This window comes from Lissotriton helveticus, chromosome 9 (assembly GCF_964261635.1).
Source record: "Lissotriton helveticus chromosome 9, aLisHel1.1, whole genome shotgun sequence".
Classification (NCBI taxonomy): Eukaryota; Metazoa; Chordata; class Amphibia; order Caudata; family Salamandridae; genus Lissotriton; species Lissotriton helveticus.
Genome location: NC_136070.1, coordinates 882456647 through 882479623, shown reverse-complemented (window position 1 = coordinate 882479623; position 22977 = coordinate 882456647). Strand labels below are relative to the sequence as shown.

The 22977-nt window shown below is 42.0% G+C and overlaps 1 protein-coding gene across 1 annotated transcript in view; it reads right to left on the bottom strand.

Moving 5' to 3' along the window:
- LOC144781951 (cytochrome P450 2G1-like) overlaps positions 1 to 22977 on the bottom strand; it is a 737654-nt gene that overhangs the window by 287632 nt on the left and 427045 nt on the right. Inside the window, exon 4 of the mRNA XM_078661042.1 lies at positions 14926 to 15086. Within this exon, the coding sequence (XP_078517168.1) occupies positions 14926 to 15086 (161 nt within the window). The remainder of the gene's footprint in view (positions 1 to 14925; positions 15087 to 22977) is intronic.

The window sequence follows — 22977 nt, the reverse complement described above, 5'->3', positions numbered from 1 at the left end:
ATTTTAGTTTTGGCACAAAACTGAGATACTTGGTCAGCATAACGATTACAAGCAGTGACATAGTCATTTCCTGACTGATGTGCAGCACATTTGACCACAGCCAATTCATTTGGCAATTGTATTGCTTCTAAAAGCTCTTTCATATATTGTCCATTTTTGATAGGGGTTCCTGAATAAGTCATGAAATCCCTTTGCATCCAAAGTTGGCCAAAGTCATGCACAACCTCGTAACTATACTGGCTATCAGTGTAAATGGGTACTCTCCAATTTTTCTGAGTTTTGCATGCTTTAATTAAAGCAATCAATTTGGCTATTTGTGCAGACTTGATTCCAGGTAAATAGTATGCTTTGACTATTCCGACCAATGTACAAACAGCATAAGCAGCACTCAACCCTCCTTCCTCGTGCCTCATGCACGAACCATCTTCAAATAGTTCATTTTCACAATTGTTCGGGGGCTCTTTCTGTATGTCTGGGAGAGGTTTGGTACAATATTCAGTAACATCTAGGCAGTCATATTCAACATCATCCCTCACTTCTTCTCCATGGACATCAGTTAATAAGTTAGCTGGATTCAGAACTGTACACCTGATTACTGTTATGTTTTCTGCTCCTAAAATAATTCTTTCAGATTTTGTCATTCGACTTGGGGTAAGATACTGAGCTCGGGTTCTGGTCAGAAGAATTTCAACTGAATGAGGGACATATTCTTTCACAGGATGGCCCACCAAAATACATTCACTTTATTCAAAACTTGTGCAAGCAGCCGCTACCGCTTTTAAACAACCAGGTAATGCAGAAGCTACAGGATCCAAAGTAGCGGAAAAATATGCCACTGGAGGTCGCATCAAACCATGTCTTTGGGTCAGTACTGATAATGCGCAATTATCCCGTTCACAACAAAACAATGCAAATTCTTTTGTGTAATCTGGCATTCCAAGAGCAGGGGCTTCGCATAGACAATTTCTTAATTTCACAAAAGCTCCCATGCTTTCATTGTCCAATTCTACAGGATATTTGGCTCGTTTTCTTGTCATTTGTATCAGTGGTGTTGCCAGTAAGGAAAAACCTACAATCCATTGCCTACAATATCCTACAACACCCAGAAACATTCTAATTTCTTTCTGGGTCTGAGGTAACTGCATCTGTTTTATTATTTTAACCCTTTCAGGTGTCACTTTCCTCACTCCTCTTTCTAATTGATGTCCCAAATATTTAACTCGGGTTTAACAAAATTGTAGTTTTTCTGGTGACACCTTATGCTCTCCCTCGGCCAAATAGTTTAACAATGCAATAGAATCAAAGACACAATCTTCTTGTGTTTTCGATGCTTCTAATAAATCATCTATATAGTGGACCAAAACTAAACTTCTAGGCATCAATACTTTTTCCAGACACTTTATCAAGATCTGATTAAAGATTGAAGGACTTTCGGTGTACCCTTGAGGAACTCAATTCCACACATAGATACGATTCTCACATTTAAATGAGTAAATGAAAAGAGATATTGACTATCTGGGTGTAACGAATGTAAAAAAATGCATAAAACAAATCAATTACTGTGAACCATTCTGCATTCCATGGTATTTGATACAGAATTACTGCTGGGTTCGGTACTACAGGACAACAAGGCACTACTATTTTTTTCTTCAGGTCTTGCACTATCCAATTTTTCCCGTTGGGTTACTTAATGCCAATTATGGGTGAATTACAAGGACTGCTCATTATTTCTTTTAAAATGCCTTGTTGAAACATTCGTTCTATTTCTGCTTTGACATCTGATTTAATTTCTGGGCTCAGTTTATACTGTCTTGTGTTTGGGAAAATAGCACCTTTATTTACAGTCACTTTTACTGGGTCTACACCTGCCATCAACCCTACATCTTTTCCAGTGAATTCCCACACTTCTGGGTCTTCTGTCAGTTTTAATTCATCAGGTAGGTCATCCTTTGTCATCATTCAGTACATTTCATCTACCTCCATACCTTGTTTTGCTAGCATTAATTTGTAAATACTATCTTCATCAGGGGTTTGAATTGTCACACCATCCGGTGTACAATACGTTGTACAGTTCATTTTACATAGTAAATCTCTTCCTAACAAATTTACAGGACTGGAGTCACATACAACAAATTTGGGCATCTCTTTAAAATTGCCTATGCACACTTCCATGGGTTTTGTAACTGGAGTTCTGATCTGTCTATTAGAAACACCAACTACTTTGCTTGCCTCACCTGTGAGGGGTGGGCTTGGGATGTCTGCTGTTCTCACAGTAGAATCGGTAGCACCATTGTCTAATCTAAAAGTAATATCTTTTCCTTCTACCTTTCCATCAATATATGGACCTGACTGATCTACTGGTAAGGATGCGCCAAGTACGCATTCCTCTTCCCCCCTCCTCGGGCACCATCATAATTCATCCTCCGATGAACTACTGTTCTGTAAAAGAAATTGTGCAGTTACTGAATTTAGCTTACAACTTTATCTTTGAAATCCGGCGTCCACACTGAACTTTGCTCCGTTCAGAAAATGTTGCATAGGGGCAGGTGGTAACTGACTCTGTGGATTTACAACCAATTGCGATTTATTCAATATCACCTCATTCTGCGTCTGTGGATTTAAATTTTGATTAGGGCCATTATTAGTTTGAATATTTTTACACTTGTTTTTCCAATGCCTCGCTTTTTCGCACCCATGACAAGGAAACGTCTTCTTTGCTTCTTCTCTACTCATTTTCCCTCTTGGTTTTCCCTCATTATATTCATTCTGTCCTGATCCTCTATTTTGGTCATTATTTAATTTGAGTTCTTGTTGTTGTGCCAATTTGACTTGAGCCCACATTACTTTTTCTTCTAACTTTTTTTGTCCATTATCTATCTCATCCCGCAGTATTTTGCATTCATCTATGGGTTTCCCTTGCCAGCACAACATGTGTGTTTAAATCATCTGACAAATCTCTGATCTTAATCCTGATACAAATCGATATGCAAAATGTTCCATACCTTTATCACCAATATTCTCAAATCCACTATACAGCTTGAACACTTGCAACAGCCACTCACAGTAAGCATGTACAGTCTCATTTATTTCCTGTGTAGTTCTATCTATTTGTATCCAATCTGTCTCTTTTGAGGGAATTTTCCCTTTCAAGACAGTAATCACCTGGTTATATTTCTTTATTACTTCTTCTGAAGGTGGACCTGTTTTCTCATCTCTTGGGTACTCCTCACTAGGCCAATCAACTGTGATTGCATATTCTGTCCATAAATCAGCAGGTACTACCATGTTAAACAGACCATCCAAATCCTTCAATAAAATCTTTAAAACTTTCACAAACCTTTCAACCTGTCTGTACCATTCGACTGGCTTCTTTCTTAATTTAGGGAAATCATTGGTAAATGATAAAATATCTTGCCTAGTCCATGGAACATGTACATATCCTCCTCCTGGTACTTTTGTCATGGGGCATAATTTGTCTGTCTTTTTAGGTTCTCTTAATAAATATTCTGATGCAGTTTTGTTTGTCTGAGCTTCCTCCTTGTTCTTAGTCCACCTTGTTTTCCACCTGTCTAATTCTCCCCACTTCTATAAAATTGTCATCAGTTCTTTAATCTGTAATTTCCTTCCTGACATATTCATATTTTCTAAATCTAGATCTCCCTATTTCAATTCCCATCTCTGAAGCAATCTCTGTTAATTTCTCATGCAATAGTACATTTCTAGTTATGCTTCTACATATAAATAATAATTCCTCTTCACAATAAATATTTAATCTGTCTATTCAAACATTTCCAGCAATCATTTCTTCCAATTCTACCTTTAATTTATAAATGTCCAAAATCTTTGGTTGTGGAACTGCTTTGTCCATTCCCTGTGCCCATCTTTCTTATTCTTTTGGTGACAAAATGATAGCACTTTTAGTTCCTGATGAAATTTCCATTTGTATTTCTTTTGAACAACTAGGTGTAACTCTCCTTGGGGTCTCATTTATCTTATCTCTTATTGGTAAATCCATTAGTGATATTACTGAGTCACATTCACTAGCTTAATCCTCGCTTATTATGTTTTCTTTTTCTTGGTTCTATTACAGGAGTGGCTATAACTGGTGGGTTTGAACTACTTCTTTTATCCCCATATAATGGGACAACAGGACTTATAGTCACTGGTATGGTTAATGCTTCAGGATGCACACTCAATTGGGTTATTTTCTGTATTAATTCATCTTTCTTTTTATTTATTGCTTCTCTTTTTTTCATCTAATATTCTTTCATTTAATGAATCATGCAACATTTGAGGAACTAATGGAGTCTCTAAGACAGAAGCACTCGGTATATTTCTACTGGGTCCTTCCTGATATGGTGGAGGATTGTTTGTTAGAATATCTTCCATAAACTCATCTTCAGATTCTCCACAACCTGTCATATGTTTAGTCTTCCTAGTACACTTGCCTCCAGACTGCTTATCTAACGTTAATACAGGATACAGTACTTCTGAAACCATTGCCTGTCTTCATTGTTTCATCTGATCTTCGCGTTTTATATGCAACGTTTTAGGATGAAATCCTCTATGACCGCTAGTACTTTTAGATCTGTCTCGATCAAATGCCTCCATTTCCGATTCTTTTAAATCTTCATACTGTGTTAATCTAGGTCTGGGCTCTAACTCTTTCATTCTATTCCTTAAATTCTGAAGGATTCTACCATTGAATGTACCATTTTCTGGAAAAGCCAATATTCCATCATCTTTTGTATATTCAATCCAATTTCCTAACCATACACAGGTATGATATCCCTATTCCATCATCATAAATGAGGGAGGAGTTTTAGGTGGTGGGATAAGAATTCATTCTCTAGTCTTAATAGGTTCATCTTTTTTTAAATAATTTTAGATTTACTGCATAAATTAAATTTTTCTTTTCTCTCCGTACATTTTATGTTATTCTTTTTATGTATTTTTGTCGAGCAAAACCCAAATATCTTCTATTGGGGCGATTCCCTATTAAGGTTGGTTTGTGTTTCCACATACAAATTCCACTTTAATTTGTCAAAAAGTTTGTCCTTTGTTTACAGTTTCTCCAATCTTATTGCCGCTTTTATTCTTTATCCAATCAGGTTTCATTTAGCAAAATTCTTTAATCCAATACTAGCGCAGCTTTATTGTGACGTCAGTATTCACACCTTACTACTGACCCATCCTTTGCAATCCTACGTAAATCACACACCTGTTGTTTCGACCAATCCCAGCGCTGCACCCGATGAGGTCAGCGCAACAACTGACCCCTCCTTTACAATACCCAGTCTTGTCACACACACTCGCTGACTCAACCAATCCCAACACAGCACTTTGTGATGTCAGTGCAACTCCGGCAGCTGATCCTCCCTTCACAAGGTAATACGAAAACTTATTTTCCTTTAATCTTTCACCAATTTTCATTAATAACAACATAGGAACATTCGCTACCCTGTCAGTTTCACAAAAAAACAATGATTACATTATTTTACTATGAGTAAAACCTTCTACTTACTCTTCATGTACTGTGAGTAAAAACCTTTCCGTTTACTCTTCACATAAGCTTAGAAGAGCCCGCTACTCTACCAGTGTTATCCTTTCTAGGTGATATAACACCATATTTTCACCAGCAAACTCTTTGTTAACAATCACTCTCGCTTATTCACAAATCAATTTCTAAAACTGACAAGTTACCTCACTGGAGTGTGATTTCCATTCATCACCCGTTATACACCCGTTATACACTTCCTGGGAATTTCCAAACAACATAAAACAAAAAAAAACGGGTTTGTTAATACATAAGTCTATAACCAATGATCACCAAACTAATCAATAAAATCATACCTCTGCTACCAGCAAACTCATCCAGCGGGACACCAACCTGCGGACATAATTCACTAAATACTCATTCGAGGCCCATGACTCACACTAAGTCGTTATCTGTTCAATGAAACCCCGCTGGGGATCAATTTTAGGTCTAATTCTATATGTCCGTTGCCTCTCAGTCTTAAGCCTATTTAACACTATGCCATTTCTTTACATATGGATCTATTTTAGTTGATTATATTTGGTAATTATAACCATGAAGTGTTTACCTGTTCTGTTCATTAAATAACCACAGACTCGGATAAGTTTTAAAGGTTTATCTGAATTTTACCAGGAGAATCAAAGACAAATTACAGTGTTAACTCCATCATTCCGAAGAGGTAAGATTCAATGTATCTAAATGAACCTAATTTTTCAATAACAAGTACCACAGGAAGGGAGGATAGAGAGAAAAAGGCACATTGTCACAATAAGCAGATTTATATTTACCTTGGATGGTGCAAGATCAGAACCCTCTGGCCAAGAGTTTTGGGCCCCTTAGAAAATTCAGGTGACAGGTTCAGGACAGGACTAGGACAGGCCAGGTAGCCTCTTCTGGATTTGACGCCTGCGTCTCATCCCTCTCTGATTCTAAATTCCTCCTCGATTCTTCCCTGCTCTTTTTTCTAATTCTATTACCTCTTCGATTCTTCCGCGATCTTCTTTCTAATTTTATTTGCTTGAAAATTCTGCGTCTTCTTCTTTAAGGTATTTCGCATTCAGCATTTGCACAGCATCTCTATCTCTCTGCCAGCAATTGAGCAATTCCAATCTTACTAAATACCCCAATTATGCCTTATGAATGGCATGTACCACCCCTAACTAGTTCAATCTTATGAAACTGATAATTCTGATTGGACAAGCCAAGGGGATGATCATCACACTATGCTAATTTGAATACTTTTTCTTAAGACCTTTTTCTTATGTTCCCGCCTATTTTTTGGTTTTCTCCCAAGCTTCATTTCCCAGCTATGTTCATAATGCATTATACACAATGTATACAGTTTGTACAGTTGTACTTTGAGTCTTCAGGATGTTCAGCTGCTTCCCAGGACATGTGAAAAGGATGTCCTTGATTGGGTTCCACGACTTGAGCTCATGACTCTGGAGTTGTCTCTACCACGCATGCGGATGGGTGTCACATGGGTGTCAGCCCTTAGCTCTCATAAAGGCCCAAATATAAGCTAACAGAGAAGTCAAGAAGACAAGATGTTAGATTCAAAATAAAATGATTTCACTGTATACCACTTATCTCTACTCTAATCCCATTTAATTAAAAAGACTATTTATGCATTAGCACTTAGTATATAATGCAATTTAGTTTCGGCAGAGCAGATGCTTAGCATGTGAATTCTTAAGCGGCCATTTTAACTGTCATTGCGCAGAAGAAAAGCTTTCCCTCCAAGCGTTAAGACGTCATGCAGTTGACCCATGCACAGTTCATTTTTCCGCTTTAGCAGCCGTCTTTAGTTGCACTCTGGTTACTTGCTAGTAAAACAAATAGGCAAGCTTTCCCATTTCTAATAAATGTAAAAATGTTGTGTAAAATTAGTACTTCAAATGTTACTAGTAATTTATTACGAAGTTATATGAGAGGATTATATCCAAGCAAGTTGCTTATTTGCCATTCCTTGCTCCATCACTGACCATTGTATAATCAATTCTTGAGATATCCCAAAGGTTGGTTGTGGCTGCCAGGATGTCTTTCGTGCTTTTTGCAGAGCGTGAGTTGTGGAAAATTTAGGATTTTTTAGGAGATTCTAGAGGGTTTCTGCCTGGCCCATCCCCAGAATAGGAGATTTAGCTTTATCAAGATCCTTCAAGTTGAAATCCCCAACTAGGATTATCTGATAGAATTTATATTTATTTAAAAGATCATCTAGTTTCCGTTACAGTGCCTCCATAAACTCTTTCATAATGGCCTGTGATGGATTAATATAACAGTTTATTATCAGAAGGCAGACTGGATGTGAGTTAAAAGATTCAGGCCTCTAATCTGTAGTTCTTGTAACCTAGCTGTGAACAGTTTGATATTCATGGCCACAAGGCTACTGGTGTGTTTTATGAACATTGATAGACTATCAGATTGCCAAAAGCCAAAGAGATTCCTTTTTATTACTGGAACATGGTGTTCATAATACCCTGCAAGTGGAGAACTGGTTGGAGCCCAAGTCTCTTGGAAGCAGAATATTTCTCCATTTTCTAGAAACTGTGTTGTGTTTTCATTTTCTGTAATTTTACTGATCCCTGCAATGTTCCATGAAATTATGGTTAATTGCTGCTTGGATAGGATTGCTCCGCTGGCCTCTGGCCTGCTAAGCCTAGTGCCACAGCTGTTAGAAATAGTGTTGCCATCTTCTTGGAGTTCCAGTTTGGTCTGGAGTGTGAGAGCTTGTGTAAATGGCCCGATGGTTGTTTTAACAGGATATCATGATGCCATGGGAACCTTGGAGCCCGTCCAACCGCTGCTGTGGGTCTCTTGGCAGTTTGTCCAGTGCAGGACCGACCAAGGACCCTAGCCCCTGCTATTTAATGCTAGGACATGTGGATTTTGTGTTTGACAAAATCTGGACGTCTATTCCCCACTCAGTGAGTTGAGATGCTTTGTTCATAATGGCTTGTTGTTGTTCCATTTGCTTCATACCCACCACTGTGGATTTGCCATTGGTATTCCCCTGGATGCTCAAGAATCTCTACCATTCCGGGTCCCCTGATTGTATCTGGTCCAGGGTGGCAAGATATTTGAAAAGATGGAGAATATTATTTCAGTTCAGAATGTCATGCTGTCACGTGCTATCAATTCTCAGGGTTAGAACCACATTGTGGACTTTTGTTGGAGGGCCTGAGGGTTGAACCACTTCTCCTGTTCCTGATGCGTGCACTGCTGGGCTTGATGAGGAACTTATACTTGCTCGATGACTCGAGGCATTTCCTAATTGGGACCTGATTGTCAAGCCTTGGTTGTTCATGGTGCTGGTTTACTTCTCAAGGCTTGACTGGAGTTGTGTTGAGCCATCCCGCTGCGGTGGTGTAATAGAAGTCAATGCCTAGGGAATTATGTCTTCCAGTGTGGTGCTTGTTTCCACTGTTAATTCATGACCTGTAGACGGACCTGATCTTACAAGTTTCTTTGAGCCCCTCGCAATGGAGTTGCTTGGTAATATTGCGTGCACTTGTTGGCCTCCAGGAGACGGTAAAGATGAAGTGTCCTTCTTACCCCATATTTTGCCAGAAAATATTGGATAGCACTGACTGTTTTTTAGCATTACATTGTGGGGGTGAGTTGTTAGTCTTCCATAGCTGCAATTGTCTCCCTCTTCGTTTAGTTTCTTTCTGATGTTTCCTCAGCTTCTTTTTTGCTCTCCATGAAGGAGGAGGATCGGGCCTGTCCGTTGTACTGGGAATGGGTTATTGTGAATCAGTTGCCAAAACATCGCTTCCCCTGCTTCCTCTACTATTGGCCCTTTGTATACCTTGAACTACTTTGGGCCCATAGGCAGGGCTCACCATCGTATGTGCCAGATTTTATTTGCCTCTGTCTATTGACTTAGGGCCTGACTGAACTCCTTCTTTCTTACTCGCAGCCCGGTGATAGTTGTTTGCAGTTGCCCTGTCGTCCATGGTACTAGAGCTCAGCGTATCGCTGCTTCTTTTGACTATCTCCCACTATATGAGCTAGGACCTCAGGGAGAGACACCCACTTTTCCATAAGGGTTGAACAGGAACAGAAACATTCCCCAGAGTTGGAGACCAGATACTGAACAATCCTGTTTCCAGGTCTTCCACCCTGGTGCTTAAGGTTACTAGGCAAGCTGCAATTGATTACATGAGGTCTATTTGGACCTCCATCTTTGATGATTGCCACAATAGTACTCTGTGGGTGGAGCTATTTATCTCAGTCATAAATCTTTTCTGCTGATCTTCATTTAAACTATCGTTAGAAGTGAGGTGATCTGCTTTAGTGCCCATAAAGGCTCTAATATCCCCATCAAGTTTGGGGTTAATTCTAGGTTTTTTTCAATCTTTTAGTCCAGTTTCTGGAGGACTGAGGCTGTGTGGCCCCCTGCCACTGGAGACCCTGGAATTGGGTACTCTAGATGCGAAAAGGGCTTGTAGCTGTTAGTAAGGGCTTAGTGCTCACCGCATTCTGGAGGTCTTGATTATGGAATTTAGTACAGTGAATTTGAGCCACTGTCACTGGGACGTGTTTCTATTTGAACAAAGCTGTTCGATGTTTCCTGCCAATTGTGGGGTAGGGCATTTTGTCTATGCCTGTAGGTGTAATTTGGCCACAAAATGTTACATTAGTTTTAAAAGAATCAATTTGAACAGAATCAGAGTCAAACATTTCCATCTCGTTGCGGCTCGCAGGACTAGGAGGTGATCCTCCTTTGAGGGTGTGCGAGAAGTCGGAGAGCATTCTGCTAAAACTTTTAGTACTGCTGTCTTGTAAGATACACACATCGTAACCAGCAAATAGTGAGTCCTGGAATTCATCCTTTTGCCAGCCCTGAATGGTGCCCTAGATTGTACTGGGGTTACAATTTTTCTTAAAGAAGTGCCTAATTGGCCCCTTTTGTTCAGCGTCTTGGGGAAATTCATTTAGGATCTCTGACAGAGATTTACTCCTTGTGATCTTTTTGGTGGATGATTATCTATTAACAGTTTCTTCAGGGGTCATACGTGGTCGATCCTTCTTTTTAGGTCCCATCTTGCTAGATAAAGCACAAGATAATGCTTTGGATGTTTGGCTCTCTGGCTCGGACTGATGTGGTGTAATCGGTCGCTGAGAACGTGCCAAAACTTGAGAAATGCTGGAGGAGCGGAAGGGTGGTCGTACCCCCTGAATCGTGTCCACGATTTGTTTGTACTAAAATGTGGTGAAACCCCCAACTTGCGCTGCTGCTAATGATGCTAGTGCCTGGGCGTTCCTCCGGCTGCCCACAGCTCTACAGCACTCCTCTCTGTGCTCAGCTCTTCCCTGCACCCAGGTGAGTCTGCACTGCCGGTACTTAATAGGGGGCTGGGAGTAGGACTGGGAGTAAGGCTAGTGGAGGGACTGGGGCAGCCACTGATCAGGTTAAGGGCTCTGCTTGGCCCACTACCAGCTAGTGCGCTTATGTGCTCGGGAGGGTGGATGGGTGAGGGTGGGTGAGTGCTGACAGTGACTGTCAAGCAAGTGGTGGCTAGCGTAAGGTCAAACTAGGCCATCTCCGTGGCAGCTAGGGGGCACACTTTGTGACAGCCTGCTATGGCTGCTGCACTTGCTGCTCTCTGCTCCTGACCCTCAGCAGCCTCCTCCGTGGTACCCCTCACTTGCCCCTTGCTTGTGCCTCTTGCTTGCACCAGGTGGGATGAGGGGTGAGCGGGGGATCCCTTGGTATTCTTATTATTTGCGTGCTTTTCTGCTCCTGGTTCCTGTCTCTAGGCGTTGCTTTGGTGCTGCTACACTGCTGCATGGCTGCATCTTGCGGGGAATGCTGGGTTGGCTGCTGGCATCCACAGGTTCTGCTGCCACCGGTATCCCACCAAGCCCCCAGGTCACAGGGTCGTGAGGTCTCAAGGCCCCATGGCCGGGGCTCAATGGCCAAGTGCAGAATGCCGGGTCTGGTGCCGGGTTAGAAACACCCAGGACGGCTCATGGGCAGGTCCCCGTCTCGCTGCTTTTTGCACACTGCTCTATTACAAGTGGTTCTCTGTAATGGAGTAAGCCCCCTCTGGAATGGATTTACTAAGAGAAAACAACTGAAATGTACAAGTTATAGTTGTCTCAACTAATTATACCTTGTCCTATAGTAAATATAATTCTTGGCCTCGCATGCACTGTTAATTACTTTTCATAGTATATCACTCATTGATAACATCACTGCAACAACTGAAATGACATTCACCCCCACCCTATACCACATGTCATAAGAAACCCACTTTCATGCATTCTTTTCAACACACGATCGCTCAGCAAACACACAATAAAAATATGGGACCTGCTGAGTATCGATGCACCTGACAAGTCTGCCTTCACAGGGCAGGAGGATGATTTCCTATCATCTCATCTACAAGGAATCCATCAAATGCACCACATTCACAGAGAATACCACCCCATTTATTGAACATCTCCTCTTCAAGCTGCAAATCTCAGAAAACTTCACCCTTAACGGTACCCTCGCTTACCGACTACCCTGACCATGAGTCACCTATAGCAGCCTCATCACCAACTTCGTCACTCTGCTCACCATCGACTCCAGAGCCTACCTTCTCCTCTTTGACCTCAACTTTCACCTGGAAGACTGAATCTACACCTGCTCCACAGCACTCCTCAGAATCTTGAGCAATATCGGATTCACCTAGCTCATCCTAGAACCAGCACACACCGCAGGACACAAGTGATAGCATCAAATACAACCCATGGCACCATTCATATGGACCAATCAGTCCATCATGCATTTCCAAATCAACACCCCTCAATTCAGCACACCCCTATCAGGCTCAGCATTCCAAGCCATACCTGGTACAAAACCAAAGAAGCAGACTGGCTCAGCTCCCTCAGCATTGATCAACCTGGCCCCACAGACAACCTCGACAAGGATATCAACAACTTCAGCAACCGGATCTAGAACTGCATGGAATCTCTCACACCCATCAAACCTAACAAGCATAGTAGATCATATAAGCAGGTCAGTTGATACACAGAAGACCTCCAAGACACCAAATACCACTGTAAAAAAAGCTAGAAAAGAAATGGAGATCCAGCCACATCACCACTGCCAGAACTAACTACAAGGATGCACTCAGAGGCTATCACCAGCATATAAGAGACATCAATATAATAGCACTAGCGGACCACATCAAAGGATGCTCCATTAGCTGCAAGGAGAACTTCTCAAACGTTAAGGATTTTACCTTACCCTCAGATACTGTCACCAACATCCCAGCAACTCTGCAACAACTTATCCAACTTCTTCCACAGCAAAATCACAAATATCTACAGCAACTTCCTCCACCAACCCAGCCCCAGAGAACTCCATGCTAGCCTAGCCACGAGCAACCAAGACAGCCACCAGACTGAATGGACAACCCTACCAGAAACAACACAGCTGCAATAATGGACCCATGCTCCCACCATATCTCCAACTGGGGAACATCAGCAATCAGCACCAGCCTAAGCCATATCTTCAACACCTTCATCTCATCCGCCACTTTCCCTGATAAATGGAAACTTGAAGAAATCAACGCACTACTGAAGAAGCCCACGGCCGACCCAAATCAATATAGCCATTTCTGACGCATCTCCCTGCTTTCCAATGCAGCCAAAGTGACTGAGATGACCATCAAAAAGCAATTTATAACCCACCAAGAACTTCACCATCTTCAAGACAACACTCAATCAGTATTCAGAAAGAACCACAGCACTGAAACAGCATTCAACGCAGCCACCAATGACATTCAAATCATCCTGGATCGGGGAGAAATAGCGGCCCTCACCCTGCTCGACCTCTCTGCAGCATTTTACACTATCTGCCTTAACAACCTGATTAGAAAACTCCATGCGATAGGCATACAAGGATCCGCTCTCAAATGGATCTTATCCTTCCTCACCGGAAGAACCCTAAGGGTCAGGGTGCCACCCTTCACATCAGAGGCCACAAAATTGATATGAGGAGTGCCACAGGGATCGTCCCTCAGCCCCTACCTTTTTCATCATATACAGTAAGCCACTAACCAACATTATCCGATCATAAGACATCACCATCATCTCCTATGCCAATGACACAAACCTCATCCTCTCCCTGATGGACAAAACAACAACTGCCCGAACCAAATTCACCAACAGCATGACCATGGTAGCAGACTGAATGCAAACCAACTATGTGCAGCTCAACTCCAACAAGACGGAAGTACGAGTCTTTGTAAACAAGACCTTCCTGGTGGCCAATGGAGCTAGGACCAACACCTACACCCAAAGACCATGTAAGAAATCTAGGGATCACCCTAGACAACAAGCTCAACATGAAAGCTCCAGTCAATGCAGTGTACACCTCCTGCTTACACATCCTACCCATGCTGTGAAAAATCACCAATCCACCAGACACCTATGCTCTGCCTCACTCTTAATCACACACATTCCCCGCATCCATAAAAGCAAAACTAAAATTTGCTCATTCTCTTAAACAGCACCTAAGACATGGAACTACCTCTCTCAACACATCAGAGCCTTCTCCTTACTTCTTGAGTTCCACAAGAAGCTGAAGACCTGGCTCTTTAATAAGCACCTTAAGGACTACAAACCAACACACCTGCCCAAGCACCTGGTTACCCACTTGGGTGATTAGTGCACTATACAAATTAAAAGAACACCTAAGTAACTATAACACTATAAATGGTGAAGGTAGAATCAAAGGTTGCCTTCTTCAAAGTGTTGAGGAAGCTCCAGAAATTACTGAACTCTAGGTTCTACATAGAAGTGTATTGATTTTTCATTAAAAACTACGGAACTGGTACACTGAAAGACCATTCGATGATCAAGAACAAACATTGTAAAGACTTGGATTGTCAGATGTTGCAAAAAGAAGTTTGATCATTTTCTTGCACTTTCAAAGAAAATATTTGTTATTTCTGTATGATTTTCATGTTTAGCATCCCTGAAGAAGTGACTGTTGACGCAAAACATGTGTTGACTGTTTATGTGTGTGTCATGAATTGTTTTAATGAAATTATGAAAATCAAGATTTAAGGACATTAATCAACAAAAAGGACTTCATCAAAACGATAACACGAATCACATTTTTGTTGTTTCTACCTCTCCAAGAACGATTGATGGACTGATTTACTTAAACTGTTAAGACTGCGCTGGCCTGGTATAAAGTTTAGGTAAGAGGGAGAATGGCTGACAAAAAACCTGCTTAGCTGTTTAGTGTAGCTGCTTTCTGACTAAAAGAAATAGGTATCTAAATACTGCCATAATTCCCATGTGTTCCAACTCAATATAGTAGACCTTTCTCAAGAATGGCCTTTCTCAAGACAAACAGTGTGAGTTTGTTATACCAATCTTACCTTTCCCCAGCCAGAGCTCATCTGATAGAAGATGCAATGGAGCATTTTCAGTAAGGAAATGATTCTATCATCATCATACTCAAACCGATTCCCATAGACTATAGAACAGACAACATTGGAAGCAGCAAGACGGAAACAGGTGTTGGTATTAAATGGTCTTTCTGAAACACAAAGGGAGAATACATTAAGTCCAGCCCATTCTATCAATCAATCATAAACGTTATTGAACTTGAGAAGCAAATCATAAAAGCACATAAATAACAAGTCAATCAAATATGTCACGGAATAGAGGTACATAATTTACATAAAGTACACACATTCATGAAAAGATGCTAAATGAGAAGTGCAAATGATAACTTAAGAAACAAGATAGTACACAATATAACTATTCCAGTGTGCATTTCTTGCAAAGCTATCATAAATACAAAAATAATCCCGTTCTAACCCTGCATGAAAGTTATCCATATCGATTTCATATTTTGAGGGCTCCTCTTATGAAATGAAAAACAGCAACACAAATATCAAAAAAGTAGCCAACTTTAAATCACTAAAACTTTCTTTACAAGAACAAAGGCAACAAGACCTCAGTATCGGAAGCAAAAATTGGGATCTCAAATTTTTGTACAATGCACACAACATGACAAAGTGCACAGTAGATTGTTTTGAAACATAATTATTTTTTAAATTTATTTTTATTGTCATTTTTGAAACAATACATACGTACAACATCATGAGCACATCGGTGATATCTCAATCTCATTTAGTAAGCAGCATTTTAGAATCTAGCACTATAACTCAGATGATCGGCTAGTGAGTTGTGTTTTCTTATGTATCTAATAGTCCGTACCTTTTAACTCCTGTCTGGTTTTCTGGATCTCAAGTAGTGTCTTATGTGTGGCTTTCGTTTTCCACTGTACTCATGCCCCTTTGGGACTCTTGGTGAGGGTTCTCACTCCTGTCCATTAGGGGGGTAGGAGAGGGGGATCGTCCTGTCCACCCAGTATGTCTGTGAGTTACCAGATACCCCCGCAGGGGTTCCCAAATGTCTTTTGGCCTAGAGGATGCTGAGCATTGCTTTGCGTAGATTAATGTCTGTTCCTGCCAAAAAAGAAGGTCTCAAATCAATTCCTTAAATTTAAGCGCCCTCCCTCTGTCCCATCTATACGCCACCCTCCAGCCAGTAATAACCCCAGCGTCACATATCATTTATATGCTGAGGGTATGCCTTCCATGTATCCCAATAGCACAACTACTGGTAATTCTGTTAGCAACATCAGAGTCATCTGTCCCAAGGCAACAAAGACCTGGCTCCAGTAGGGTTTGACAGCGCGCATTCCCATGCGACATGTAGGAACCCTGCAGCTTCCTGTCCACATCGGTTGCAGGCATCATTGTCACCTAGTTTGAATTTGAACATTTTAGTGAGGGTGTAGTATAATCTATGAATATTTTTTAAAATGTATGATACACAGCCGGCTGCTTGCAGATACATTTTCTCTTTGTTGACAACAGTAGCTCCATTTGTTGTCACCAAGGGGTTCACACAGTTCCTCCTCCCATTGTATCCGAGCTGTCCCCCTGACCGTCTGAGTTGCTGTTTGCATGCTATGGTATAAAATACAACATGTATGGGGTCTATACTTTGTAGTAAGCGATGTAGTGGGATTAGTGTAGGCGGTTTGTTAGAGAAGTCTGGAGTAGCCGCCCTCACACTGTGCCTCAGTTTGACATACATAAATAGGTCCATTGCCGCAGGGTCCCTGTCTGCAAAACAACATTCTTTAGTACGAAAAACCATATTAACATAAAGGTCTCCTCATTTCCCAATGCCAATTTGATCTAATAGTTGGCTGCATCTTAGTTCCTGGGTTACTTCTAGTCCGGGGTGTCCCGCCACCGGGAGCAGGAGTGAGTATATCATTGCAATTCAACAAAAGAGAGGGGGGGACCAAGGAGCCAATAAAGGTCCAGTGTCCATGCTCCTAAACCAAATCTGTTCACAAAAAGAGGACAAAGTTCCTATACCAGGGTGCAAATTATATGCGTTATTTTGAGCCTAAGGGCTCTTGAACTAGCAGCCCCCGATCTACTGTGGACCAGTCTTGTGTGCCCGCGTAATCTTTCTATTTGAAGCGCTGTGTACACATAAGTGACACTTTGTGATGCATCAAGTTGTTACTGACGCTCACATGCGGCTTACTTTGCTTTTTCTCTTTCTAGGTATCATCCAGGAGCAGCTTCAATGTAACAGCTACAACCACATAGTGGGGACACAGGTCTCCTTATCCGCCCTGGATGAGATAAGAGGGTTCTCATTTTAACTTTTATGTATTTTACTCACGTGCACTTCACTTTGTTTTTGGTCCTGACGAAGCGCCAATGACCTACGGGCGATAGAGGCGCGAAACATGTTGACCTTGACTAGTGACACCCAGGCATAGTGGGCCTTGTGGGGTCAGTCATTTTTAAGCAGTACTTTTAACTGCCAAGGGTTACCTAGACAATCTTGTCGCTGCTTCCATACCCTTGATTTTATCACACTATCATGTTTGCACGTAATTGATTTACCCTCCCTTACCCTTCCCCACACACCTGCATGCAACATCCGGCTAATCCTCTAAAAGATCTCCGATAAAGTGACCCTTCGGGGACCCGTAGGGAATTGCAGAGCCGGCCCTCCGAGGAGCAAAATTGCCCGATGATGAAGCATGACATCCTCCGGGGTGTGTGAGGGCAACAGAGGATGTAGTATGTCTTTCCCTAGGATTACTTTTCGCCATTCTTCCCCGTTTTTAATGTATGGGTGACTATTTGCACTCAGATACGTGGGTGACTTTTGCACCCTGGTATAGGAACTTTGTCTTCTTTTTGTGAACAGATTTGGTTTAGGAGCATGGACACTGGACCTTTATTGGCTCCTTGGTCCCCCCCTCTCTTTTGTTGAATTGATTATGCACGGCTGTACGGCCGCGGGACCTACCCTATTTCCTTCCCTTTTCAAGTGGGCACACGAGACGGGTCCTTGGGGTCGTTGGGTGCTGACTTTATGTTAAGCCTTGAATTGGTAACTTCGGATAATACCGGGGGATTAATTCTTTGCATTAAAATACATGAGGACTTACATTACTGTCCTTAGTGTTAGGCAATTTGGTTGTATTCTCTTAGTCCCCATTTTATGGCCTAAGCGTCAACTATATGCTGATGGTTATGAATTTGGAAACATCCATATAAATTTAAGTTAATTTTCAAGGGGTGATCCAGTCACGACATCAGGACATGTCACAAACGGGAAATTCCTACATAGATTGAAGTTAATTTTCGAGGTGTGGTCCAATCATGATACTAGGACCTGTCTCATACGGGAAGGCCTGAACTGGTGAGGAGTAACTTAAACCGGATTAATTTTGTAGACTTGTGTGAACTCTTAATCATTACCTGCATTGTTATTTTCCTTGACTATGAAGCCAGTGCGCAGAAGCGAGGGAGCAGTGTGCACGGCTAATACGCATGCGCCGCTGCTGCGTTGTTTCGCACATGCGCAGTTTAACACTTCCTTGTGAGGCTTCACCGTAAAGAGTTACCGCCTCTCTCTTTTTTCCAAACCCCACCCGATCCATTTATTTAAACTCTGCATTTCGCCGTCTTTATTTCATTCTCGGCGAGCGTTTGGACAGGGGTAGGTGTACTAGAGGCTACACCCGCATTACTTAGTAAGTGCCATTTCAATTAATTCCATCTTACTTCACCGGTACTTTTTCCGTTGTGCTTATGTACCTGGTTTGTGTCTATTCCTTCCCCAGCCCGACTTTTCGCGGGCGTCCATTCCCTTGACCACTGGAGGAGAGCTTTAATTAATATTTGGTAAGCACTGTGATGTGAACTACCCACCTCACAGTTTGGTACTTTTCACCAATTTTCAACATTGGCAGATTTCTGCCCTATAGTTTTTATACGTTTAATCAACCTTATACAGCCAAGGTCAGTTGCCTTTTAACACCATTATATGCGTTATTTTGAGCCTAAGGGCTCCTTGAATTAGCAGCCCCCGATCTACTGTGGACCAGTCTTGTGTGCCCGCGTAATCTTTCTATTTGAAGCGCTGTGTACACATAAGTGACACTTTGTGATGCATCAAGTTGTTACTGACGCTCACATGCGGCTTAATTTGCTTTTTCTCTTTCTAGGTATCATCCAGGAGCAGCTTCAATGTAACAGCTACAACCACATAGTGGGGACACAGGTCTCCTTATCCGCCCTGGATGAGATAAGAGGGTTCTCATTTTAACTTTTATGTATTTTACTCACGTGCACTTCACTTTGTTTTTGGTCCTGACGAAGCGCCAATGACCTACGGGCGATAGAGGCTCAAAACATGTTGACCTTGACTAGTGACACCCAGGCATAGTGGGCCTTGTGGGGTCAGTCATTTTTAAGCAGTACTTTTAACTGCCAAGGGTTACCTAGACAATCTTGTCGCTGCTTCCATACCCTTGATTTTATCACACTATCATGTTTGCACGTAATTGATTTACCCTCCCTTACCCTTCCCCACACACCTGCATGCAACATCCGGCTAATCCTCTAAAAGATCTCCGATAAAGTGACCCTTCGGGGACCCGTAGGGAATTGCAGCGCCGGCCCTACGAGGAGCAAAATTGCCCGATGATGAAGCATGACATCCTCCGGGGTGTGTGAGGGCAGCAGAGGATGTAGTATGTCTTTCCCTCTCCCATCAGGGTATTTTTTACCTAGGATTACTTTTCCCCATTCTTCCCTGTTTTTAATGTATGAGTGACTATTTGCACTCAGATATGTGGGTGACTTTTGCACCCTGGTATAGGAACTTTGTCCTCTTTTTGTGAACAGATTTGGTTTAGGAGCATGGACACTGGACCTTTATTGGCTCCTTGGTCCCCCCCTCTCTTTTGTTGAATTGATTATGCACGGCTGTACGGCTGCGGGACCTACCCTATTTCCTTCCCTTTTCAAGTGGGCACACGAGACGGGTCGTTGGGGTCGTTGGGTGCTGACTTTATGTTAAGCCTTGAATTGGTAACTTCGGATAATCCCGGGGGATTAATTCTTTGCATTAAAATACGTGAGGATTTACATTACTGTACTTGGTGTTAGGCAATTTGGCTGTATTCTCTTAGTCCCCATTTTATGGCCTAAGCGTCAACTATACGTTGATGGTTGTGAATTTGAAAACATCCATATAGATTTAAGTTAATTTTCAAGGGGTGATCCAGTCACGACATCAGGACATGTCACAAACGGGAAATTCCTACATAGATTGAAGTTAATTTTCGAGGTGTGGTCCAATCATGATACTAGGACCTGTCTCATACGGGAAGGCCTGAACTGGTGAGGGGTAACTTAAACCGGAATAATTTTGTAGATTTGTGTGAACTCTTAATCATTACCGGCATTGTTATTTTCCTTGACTATGAAGCCAGTGCGCAGAAGCGAGGGAGCAGTGTGCACGGCTAATACGCATGCGCTGCTGCTGCGTTGTTTCGCACATGCGCAGTTTAACACTTCCTTGTGAGGCTTCACCGTAAAGAGTTACAGCCTCTCTCTTTTTTCCACCCCCCACCCGATCCATTTATTTAAACTCTGCATTTCGCCACCTTTATTTCATTCTCGGCGAGCGTTTGGACAGGGGTAGGTGTACTAGAGGCTACACCCGCATTACTTAGTAAGTGCCATTTCAATTAATTCCATCTTACTTCACCGGTACTTTTTCCGTTGTGCTTATGTACCTGGTTTGTGTCTATTGCTTCCACAGCCCGACTTTTCACGGGCGTCCATTCCCTTGACCACTGGAGGAGAGCTTTAATTAATATTTGGTAAGCCCTGTGATGTGAACTACCCACCTCACGGTTTGGTACTTTTCACCAATTTTCAACATTGGCATATGTCTGCCCTATAGTTGGTATACGTTTAATCAACCTTATACAGCCAAGGTCAGTTGCCTTTTAACACCATTATATGCGTTATTTTGAGCCTAAGGGCTCCTTGAACTAGCAGCCCCCGATCTACTGTGGACCAGTCTTCTTTGCCCGCGTAATCTTTCTATTTGAAGCGCTGTGTACACATAAGTGACACTTTGTGATGCATCAAGTTGTTATTGACGCTCACATGCGGCTTACTTTGCTTTTTCTCTTTCTAGGTATCATCCAGGAGCAGCTTCAATGTAACAGCTACAACCACATAGTGGGGACACAAGTCTCCTTATCCGCCCTGGATGAGATAAGAGGGTTCTCATTTTAACTTTTATGTATTTTAATCATGTGCACTTCACTTTGTTTTTGATCCTGACGAAGCGCCAATGACCTACGGGCGATAGAGGCGCGAAACATGTTGAACTTGACTAGTGACACCCAAGCATAGTGGGCCTTGTGGGGTCAGTCATTTTTAAGCAGTACTTTTAACTGCCAAGGGTTACCTAGACAATCTTGTCGCTGCTTCCATACCCTTGATTTTATCACACTATCATGTTTGCACGTAATTGATTTACCCTCCCTTACCCTTCCCCACACACCTACATGCAACATCCGGCTAATCCTCTAAAAGATCTCCGATAAAGTGACCCTTCGGGGACCCGTAGGGAATTGCAGCGCCGGCCCTACGAGGAGCAAAATTGCCCGATGATGAAGCATGACATCCTCCGGGGTGTGTGAGGGCAGCAGAGGATGTAGTATGTCTTTCCCTCTCCCATCAGGGTATTTTTACCTAGGATTACTTTTCCCCATTCTTCCCTGTTTTTAATGAATGGGTGACTATTTGCACTCAGATACGTGGGTGACTTTTGCACCCTGGTAGAGGAACTTTGTCCTCTTTTTGTGAACAGATTTGGTTTAGGAGCATGGACACTGGACCTTTATTGGCTCCTTGGTCCCCCCCTCTCTTTTGTTGAATTGATTATGCACGGCTGTACGGCCGCGGGACCTACCCTATTTCCTTCCCTTTTCAAGTGGGCACACGAGACGGGTCCTTGGGGTCGTTGGGTGCTGACTTTATGTTAAGCCTTGAATTGGTAACTTCGGATAATCCCGGGGGGTTACTTCTTTGCATTAAAATACGTGAGGACTTACATTACTGTCCTTGGTGTTAGGCAATTTGGCTGTATTCTCTTAGTCCCCATTTTATGGCCTAAGCGTCAACTATATGATGATGGTTATGAATTTGGAAACATCCATATAGATTTAAGTTAATTTTCAAGGGGTGATCCAGTCACGACATCAGGACGGGAAACAACCTTTACAACGCAACTTTTACAACGAACTACCATTACAACGAATTTTTTACAACGCAAAAACTTTTACAACGCATACCATTACAACGCAGGATTTTACAACGCGAGTACCTTTACAACGCATACCATTACAACGTAAGTATTGGTAAGTATATAATTATTTTTTAAATATTATATGTTTGGGTTTTTGGGTAAAGGGGTATTTTTAGGGTTCAGGGTCAGTTTTCAGTTTTTGGGTAAAGGGGTATTTTTAGGGTTCAGGGTCAGTTTTCAGTTTTTGGGTAAAGGGGTATTTTTAGGGTTCAGGGTCAGTTTTCAGTTTTTGGGTAAAGGGGTATTTTTAGGGTTCAGGGTCAGTTTTCAGTTTTTGGGTAAAGGGGTATTTTTAGGGTTCAGGGTCAGTTTTCAGTTTTTGGGTAAAGGGGTATTTTTAGGGTTCAGGGTAAGTTTTCAGTTTTTGGGTAAAGGGGTATTTTTAGGGTTCAGGGTCAGTTTTCAGTTTTTGAGTAAAGGGGTATTTTTAGGGTTTAGGGTCAGTTTTCAGTTTTTGGGTAAAGGGGTATTTTTAGGGTTCAGGGCCAGTTTTCAGTTTTTGGGTAAAGGGGTATTTTTAGGGTTCAGGGTCAGTTTTCAGTTTTTGGGTAAAGGGGTATTTTTAGGGTTTAGGGTCAGTTTTCAGTTTTTGGGTAAAGGGGTATTTTTAGGGTTCAGGGACAGTTTTGGGTTTTTGGGTAAAGGGGTATTTTTAGGGTTCAGGGACAGTTTGGGGTTTTTGGGGTACAGGGTTAATTTGT